The following is a 9,322-nucleotide window of genomic DNA, read 5'->3' on the forward strand; positions in this document are numbered from 1 at the left end:
GGCAGCATGCTGTTCTACAAACTAATATTTTTTCCCCACAAGGCTATCATACAGGAGTGGATTCTCTTTTCCTAGAGATATTTTAGTATATTTCCTTAAAATGTTCATTGACTAATACCTAGAGATGGATTATGAGCCATCAAGTCATTTTCAGCTACTAGTGACCATATAGGTAGACTTTCTCCATGAAGATCTATCCCCTAATCTGTTCTTTCATGTGTCCTAATGATGCACTCATTGCCACATAACTGAGTCCATCCACCTTACCGCTGCTTCTCTTTCCTTCCACTTTTCCAGCATTAGAGCTTTTTCAAGACAGCTGGGTCTTTGCATAATGTGTCTGAAGTAGGATATATTTATACCCCTAAAAATCAAAAACAGCAGCTTAAATTGTGCCTGAAAGACAATTGGTAGCCAATGCAGATCTGCACATTGAGAAGTGACAACTGGCTTGATTTGTTCAATCTATTGGCGTGTTTGAAAGGAACCTAAATATAAAAAGTTATGGGGAAAAAATATCCCTCCCCCAAAATATTCAGTTGTGTCTTCTCACACAGAAATTTTAAACTTTAAGGGCGCAATCTCACATGAAATGAGGAAAGATACAAATTGTATGTTTTATACCCAATTATTTATTTAAAATTCGTTTCTCCTACCAGTACAGCATTAAACACATACGTTGAATTAAAAAATAAAAGGAATCATTTACATTGGTCAAATTATATCAAAAGTATAATTGAACAAAACCTTCAAGTGATGCAAAATTATTAGGATAAAACAGTCACAAGAATATTACCTACAGCCAATCTCAAATACTTTAACTTACAGAATAAATAAGCAATTTTGTTACAAAATTCCTCATTATTTCCCATGAAGCAAAATAGGTGGCAGAAGAATGTTGGTGTAGTAGCTGCCGTCAAACATCAGATTGCAAAATTCTACCTAGTCTTTGAGTATCACAAATACTCAATGCCCATATAACCAGTAAATACGTGTACAAATAAATGGCACCTACATAATCTGCAAATTCAATCTTAAACGCATTTAAACACACTGGTTTGTAGTAGCCTATCTCAGAAAATGACATTTATACTCCACTGAAATAATGAGACTTCAAATACCTATGTCTCCCTGTGATCTGTATGAACCATTTCTGTTAAACCCAACCCAAGTATTGGGTCTGGGCTGTCTATTAGTCTCTATGATCCTCATATTGCAGCATCCCAATAAGTTTGGCAAAAGAGCCACTCCCGAAACACACAGGAAGTTTCCATTCTGTGGGTTGAATGACCACTTTTTGGGAGGTCTTTAGCTAATTCTTTTTCATTTCCTAGCAATCCTTTAAGCAAAAAGTATGACATCAGAAAGTATGCTATGTCTAAACTGAAACTTCCTTCTTGAAAACAGCAAATATGTATTAATTTTTAAGCAGTACAAAATAAAACTTCCTCATACAACTTCCTATATTTGGTACAAAACTATCAAGAAACTAAAAGGGTCCTCTCATTCATATTTACAATTTCAGTTTGTGGGATTCTAAAAAACAGCATGGCTTTTGGCAACAAGGAAAAAAACATGCTTTCCAGAAATAATGTGTTTGCTATTTGATTATTATTATTATTTTCCTAAAATTAAAATACTTTCCTAACTTCAAGTCAGTGTCAATGTTGGTATTTTAATGAGCCACTTCCAAGTCATATTCAAAGGCTGTTTGAAATATTTTTTAAAATTATTTTAAACACACATATTTTAAGAGGCATATTTCATTACTATTATAAAATGGACTATAGTAGCAGCTCTTAAAGCAAGATTCAAGCATTCTAGAAGGGTGTTCAAGGAAAAGGCTAGCCTTCTTTTTCAAAGATGTTGACCACTTTTCCAAAAACCTGAAAGAGATATTATGAAACAATGTTTGTATATAATATCAATAAGAACACAGGATACATTGTGAAAAATGAGCAGCATATCAGAGTTTACAGAGAAATTCTGCATTCAGTTCTTCAATTCTTCTAATCACTCTGCACATTGCACTTTTCTATTATGCAGTAGTACACCGGCATAACAACCAGCATAAGATAGTTTAAAGCAATGGTGAGTTTAGTTTGGAAGCCCTGTCCCGACTTGTTCAAATAAAGAAAAATTGATTGCCGCTGTTGGATATTATATTGTACATTGGGTAAAGAAATGCATTTCATGAAGTGTTTATTAAAATAAAATAATGCATTCAACTTCAGAGCAATTTGTATTTTAAAAATACTTTAATTCTTTTTTTAAAATTCTTAATGTGAAGAAGAGACACTTTATAGAAGCATGTTTTTTATTTACTATGTTTCTGTAAGCCAATAACTGAAACTCTCTGGTCAGATTTAAAAATACACATAAATTGCAATGTTTGTAAACATGTAAAAAAGTAGACAACACATACACAGATAAATATATACATACACATACATCCCTAATGTGTTTAAAATAGTCAGTTGGGTATAATGTTAAAGGAACAAGACTAAAACCAGGAGATTATGAATTCTAATCCTGTCTTAGGCACAAAGCCTGCTGCGTATCCTTGGACCAATCACTATCTCTCAGCCCTAGGAAGCAGGCAGTGGCAAAACTATTCTGAAAAAGTTGCCAAGAAAACTTTCAGTTTGACTCAAAGTCAAAGAAAAAAGTGGACAATTTTTAAATATAGGTGAAACAAAACTTACTGGTAAAGTAGCCTTTTATTCATCAATATTTGCATCTGTCAATCACAGAGAGATAGAATCTCCATCTTCACCCTTATCAATTGTCTTCTCTGTTAATTATTTGTTTACCATTTTGAATTTAGACTGTAAAAGCTATGATTTTTTTGAATCAAATAGTGTGATCTCTTTCCAACTGTTAGCTACAGAATAATATACCAAAGCTCTTTGTTTAGATATTAGGAGCAATTTGTTCTTCTCCTGTATATCATCATTTATAGTGATCCCAGAATTTTCAATAATGATGATGAATTCCACACATCTGAAGGCTAAATTTTACTTGGTATACAAGAGAAGCAGGTATTTGAAATATACAAAACCCCAGGAGCAATTATATATAAAGCATTAAGCAATTTGATCCCAAACTTTTTCTTTTTGCAACTTACGTCATCAACAGATTTGGAGGCATCCACTTTCCTAACTTTTCCCATTGTCTCATAAAGGTCTATTATGGGCTTAGTAGACTCAAGATATGTATGAATTCTAAGATAAAAATAAATAAAATAAGAAATCATTTAATTGAAAAACATCGGAAAACCAAAACAGTAAAATTCTGAATGCATGCTCTACCTTTTCTCCAAACTTTCCCTGTTATCATCACTTCGGCCACTGCTTTTTCCTCTTTCAAGACAACGATTAATACATATCTGTAAAAAAAGTAAAAATAGAGATTAAAATTCTATTTCAAACATTTTTCATACAGAAACTTAAATCTGACATGTGAGATCAATTGCCTAATGGTTTATGCACAGTATTTAGCCTATCTACACATCAAATCTACACATCAACAATGAATGCTGTCCATGTTCTTCTGTAATGCCAGTTCTACAGGGTCATTTGTCATCAATTTATTACTCTTTTATTTAAATTTGTGAAACACTCAGATAGCTCTCTGTTAAATAAATATGGTAATTTTTCTCTCTATAAAAATAGCAAAACGTTGCTACATTATGTGTAAACTTCACCCACAAATGGTTGCTAATAGTTCTTGTGCCAGGATGGCCACTATATTATATAAGAGTGAGACCCAAATAATGGAAATTGTAAAGAATAAAATGAATCAGAGAAAAAGGCAAAATGTAACTATAAACATCTTTTTTGCCATAATACCACAGTATTTCAAATTTAGAACTGACTTCTTCATACTATTATTTGATGCAAAAAGATAATATCGCTGAGTTTTACAACTAATATCTGGTACAGTAATTATTCCAGGAAAGCATAACATTTTTCAGCTTGCCAAATAATTACATACACATCCTGGGGAAAAATACCAAGACATTTAAATATTAACTAACTTAAATCCTGAAATGCAATATGTAAGAGAGAAACATAATAATCTATAAAAGGAAATGTATTAATGTTACCTCATTATCACAGTCAAAAAAGAGAACAAAAGATACATCTACTTTTCCATCCATTGTTTTATTCCAGCCCTGAAGATTATCTTCATTTCTGGGAAATCCATCAATTAGGAATTTATTCCTCTGAGAGTTAGCTGCCATAGTTTCATCCATAGCCTAGAGAACAATAGCTCAGATTAAAACATGACATGAGACAATAATATATACAATCAAGAAAACAGTTCTAATTGGAAACCTTATTTTATTTTTGATACAGCCAAATAAAATACAATGTTCTTGCAATCATGTTTTAATATCTGAACACACACAGAAATGCGTGTGCGCGCACCAACACACCCACAGCGGACTTTTCATTAAAAAAAACACCAACCCATCTTCATTAATTTCCACTATTTAATTATGAGTCAAAGAATCTGAAGGGTCTGTCAATAAATTATATCATGATGAAAATAACCCACTCGCCATTGTATCCAGTGCCACATGAACAGATTTCTTCATAGACAACAGATCATGTTTTCATTCAGTTTCATTAATCGATGCCTTGTGGAGCTCCAAGGACTGTTTTCAAGGGGGGTTGAAAGTGAATGGGAAGAAGGAAGAGTCAATTTCATTGGTAGATAATGTGGCATCAATAGATTGTCATATTTGGAGGATCCAATCTTTTGAATTTCATTATTCTTACAACAAATAGAGAAGCAGAAATAGAAAAAGTTTAGAATCAGTTTTCAGGTTTACAAGGGGCAATTTGGGTTCAGAACCAATGATCTGCAGCAGGTGGTTACAAGCATTAGCAACACTTTTCAGGCTTTGTCAAAACTTTCTGAATATTCCTTTATTGTCTCTCCCGAATGTATTGATTATATCTTTATTTGGTTAGAAGATAATCCTGTCCCTCACAATACTACTGTCTCCTCTGTCGTTTGGCATTTTTTTCATTTGAAGAAACTGGAAAGATTCAAAGGAGTTTACAAAACGCAGCACGCTTCAGGTCTATTTTAGGTCAAAGTATATCAGAGGAGATGCATATGTCACCGAAGTAGAATGCTTCAGCCCAGAATTTTGTCTTTATCATGAAAAGAGATGTAACACATATCTGTGATGAAATGTAATAGGTTGGATTCTCAGAAGGAAGGGGTGCATTCCAGAGGAATAAGAAGCAACTCAGTCCAGACATTTTGAGTGAAACCAAGAGGGTGAAAACAGCCTCTCCCCAATAGTTCTCAGAATATATGCTTGCTATAGATAGTAGATACCTATAAGTGTGGAGCAATAAAGAATTCTGCTTGGAAGAAAGTGTAACCCATCTGTCATATACATTATTTCACTACTAAAAGTCAAATTAAAATATATAAATATCTTAATATTTTGTTTTAGATTTATATGGGAAATGGAATTAAACTTACCCTCTTTAACAAGCTGATTGTTATCTCAACAGGTACAATCTTGCCATCCTTAATATAATTTTCAATTAGTTCTCCATACTGAGAGCCTGGTCTTTTTCTTTCATCTCTAAGGAGGTCACCCGCAGAAAGATGGGTATAACCATATTTCTAAAGAAAAAAAACCATAATTAAGTTAAATCCATATAAAAAGTTGATTAGATAAATGTGCTCTATTTACATGATGTAAAGACCTGGCTGTTCTCTCATATATTTGGGCTAGGAAACTAGATGAGCTCTGCTGTGATTGGTTTTATTACTGTTCTTTTCAGTTATAAGTTGGAAATGATTTCTTTGACTTCAAACATTTGTTGTTTGGATAATTGGTTTCATTTGATTTTCTTGCCACCCAAATTCATTGACATGCGATGGATTCATTTATATTAGAATATTAATTGAGACCAAACTCACTCCTTACTAACACTGATGATGTTACCTAATTTGAGTAATGAAACATCTGCAAAAAAACAACCAAGTTCAGAGAGCATCAAGGGTTCTTCATTTCAACCTTGAGCTGCAAATACTCTCCTTTATAGATTTCCTTTGAATATTTGGGAAATAATTTAAGCTACTTAGAAGTTATACAATATAAGATTCACATAAAGGCAAATATAAAATGCAGGCATTGGCACTTCCATCACATTTCTTTGAAAACAGAAAATTCTTGAAAAGCTTCATTAAAAAACAAGAATTTTTAAATAAAGAACTTTGTGTATATATTAGAAGTTCTTAAAATTTACTGTATAAATTATACAATGTACCAATATATACCAAAGTTAAAGATACAAAGAACAGCATGGGGAAAAGGGGGAAAACCTGTTTTTCTTGTGGTTAACCTAGTGGTTAAGACACCAGGCTAAAAAACAGGAGACTGTGAGTTTTAATAAGGCTTTAGTTATGAAAGCAAGTTGGGTGACTTGGGGCCAGTCACTCTCACTGAGTCACTCTCAGTCCAACTCTCCTTACAGGTTATTGTTGTGGGGAAAAGAGGAGGAGAAGGAGGAAAGTGTGCTGGATATATTCACTGCCTTGAGTTATTTGTAAAAATAATAAAGGCAAGATATAATAAATAAACAAACAAATACACAAACAAACAGAAATAAAGCTAAAATATAAAATAAGTGTAAATGTCAATCTTCAAAGGTTTAAAGCAGAATTACTAAGTTACCGGATGAAATAAAGTTCTAGAAAACTAAAATACAAATTTACTAAAATGTTAATCAAAATACTAAAACATAACCTAATGTCAGACCAATGTCAGAGATTCACAGTATTGCTTCAGATAATAAATATAAAGTCAAATAAAAGGGAAGACCACATATTTTTAAAATCTGTCTATACTTTGTAGGAAGGCACCATGTTCTTCTTTCTCTTGTTACACCTGCCAGGAAATATTACAACTAAGAACTAAAGGAGTTATGATATACTGTATAATTTAAATACCCTGAAAGCCAGTTCAGAATAGCAATAGCAATAGCACTTAGACTTATATATCACTTCATAATGCTTTGCAGCCCTCTCTAAGCAGTTTACAGAGTCAGTATATTGCCCCCAACAATCTGGGTCCTGATTTTACAATGGTTTCTCAGTTCCACACATTTTAAAAGGACAGAGTTGATATATCTTCTGGTTTCAAACTTTAATCTACGTAAAACTATCAAACCAAATTTCCCTAAAAGTTTTTATCACAATTATTGTTTGGGGAAAAACTAATCATTAACAACATTTCTCATGTTCAATGTACACTGCTGAGATACAAAAATCCAAGCTTTGGCAAATTATTTTAGGAGGACTGATAGAAACCACTGCAAATAACAATATTTAGCCTGTCGTTTATTTCTCTGCCAACATGGCAATACGCCTAACCAGTAAGGAGGAAGGAAAAAAATATCCAAGGTCATAGCCAAGGCAAATCCCATGCAGAATAAGGATCGAAGTTTGATTTTTTGTCCAGGCATTTCTGCGTTTCCTCAGTACCTATTTGAACTTTACTATACAAGCCTCAACCCAGATGTGTATAAAAAGGGGAAATCATTTACAAAAAGAGAAGAGAGAAATGCCCTATAAATTAAAAAAAACGACAAAAATGAAGAGAATTTGTAAAAAGAAAAAAAAAACTGCCTGAAGAGCAATAAAGTGCCGCATTTCCCCAAAAATTGAATTTTCTGAGTGCATTTAATTATGCTTTTTTTCTTTTTGTAGTCACCAAGCCCTGATAAAAACAGTTCTCGGGGAGAGGGGGCGCTTTATAAATCTAATAAATGAAATGATGAATGAAATGAGTTCTGGAGCACCCGCTTTCGATGGCGTAGCTGAACCGGTCAGATCCGGCATCAGATTCATTTGGAATACAGTATTGTTAAGAATCTTCCGGACCGCAAACCATGAAAGAACTTCAGGCCCCATCATTCTTTGCGCTCCGACTAGGCAAAGTTGCCGGCAATCTTCGAAAGGCACCGCCTGCTAGAAATTGTAGTTCTTTCCCGATAGAAAGGAACAGAAACGCGGGAGGGGAAAAAAAGCCCACGAAGCGCTATCACTGTCCCTTTTACCTCCACAATGCGGGCGCACTGGGTTCCCTTTCCGGCTCCAGGCCCGCCGAGAACGAAGACAACGACCGGCTTCATGAGGAGCAGCAAGCGAGGCGAAAGGGAAGAAGCAGCGGCGAAAGCGTGGAGGCGAAAGAGCGAAGCAGTTACGCGACCGGCAGTTGCCCCAGAGAGACAACGACAAAACATACGCCGCCAAGAAAGAGGGAGGGAAACGGGAGGAAGAATCCGGCCACGACTACAGTCAAGCCGCCGACTCCTCCGGCTGAGCTGGCTTGTAATGTCACCAGGAAGCGAAATCGCTTCCGGGTTCTCACTCTTTCCGTCGCTGTTCCTGCTGCGGGAGGGAGGGGGGGCGGAGAAAGGCCTGGTGTGGGCGGGCCTGTATTAGCGGTTGTAAAGGCAATTACAATAAGGTTCCCTTACTGTGAAGGCAGGCAGATGGGCGGGTGTCAAGGAACCAGTAAGGTCGCTTTGGAAGAGCAGCTTCGATTTTCTTGATGAAATTAAAAAAAAAAAAAAGGGGGGGGGGGCGTTGGCTAATGTCGATTGCATTGAGAAACAACCCTTGTGTTGTATTACATCTTATATTATCTCTACTGCGGTGGGGTGGGGGGTTCTTATGTTTTTGTGTTGTGTGTTTTTTTTAATATTGTAAGCCACCCAGAATCACCTGTGTGAAAAGTTGGGCTGCCGTATAAGTTTAAAACATACATACATACATAGCATACATACATACATACATACAATAGTGTTTGTTAAAAACCTAGGTGGTGGATTTTTGCATGCTGCAATTTGGTCTTCCAAATTTTTACTTCTGGTTATTTCTTGGCAAAACAGCCCAATCCTATCTTACTATATGGAGATTAAAAATCAAGACCCACTAACTTTAATTCTATGCTCCAATTCAACTTGGCCTGTTTTAAGGGCATAAGAACACATTGAAATAGCAAACGGATCATTTAGCAGATATTTGGTAAGATTCTTGGAAATTGCCATTTTTCAATTCGGTTCTCTATTCAAAATGTTGAAATAAATTTAAAACGTCTATCATTGAGAAGTGAGTTGATTTTAGAGAAGTCACTAAGTTGAGAGATGTAGATAAATGTAACTCATAAATCTTTTAAAATTCAACGCTAGAATATTTTCAAAATATTTTTATTTTAAAGTTCAAACAATAAGCCAAGTAAAGAAAATTGTAATTGCCAAAACTTCAATCAGTTAAGTAG

The 9,322-nt window shown here is 34.7% G+C and overlaps 1 protein-coding gene across 1 annotated transcript; it reads right to left on the reverse strand.

Annotated features, from left to right (window-relative positions):
• Positions 1-618: 618 nt before the first annotated feature.
• Positions 619-8,370, reverse strand: CMPK1 (cytidine/uridine monophosphate kinase 1). The gene is made up of 6 exons (XM_081946507.1): positions 8,097-8,370; positions 5,509-5,655; positions 4,109-4,261; positions 3,312-3,388; positions 3,128-3,224; positions 619-1,886 (listed from the first exon to the last, which is right to left on the reverse strand). Exons 1-6 carry the CDS (start codon positions 8,280-8,282, stop codon positions 1,845-1,847), a joined length of 702 nt encoding a protein of 233 aa, XP_081802633.1. The 5' UTR covers positions 8,283-8,370; the 3' UTR covers positions 619-1,844.
• Between the last annotated feature and the right edge of the window lie 952 nt (positions 8,371-9,322).

This window comes from Natrix helvetica (assembly GCF_964273705.1).
Source record: "Natrix helvetica genome assembly, chromosome: 3".
Classification (NCBI taxonomy): domain Eukaryota; kingdom Metazoa; phylum Chordata; class Lepidosauria; order Squamata; family Natricidae; genus Natrix; species Natrix helvetica.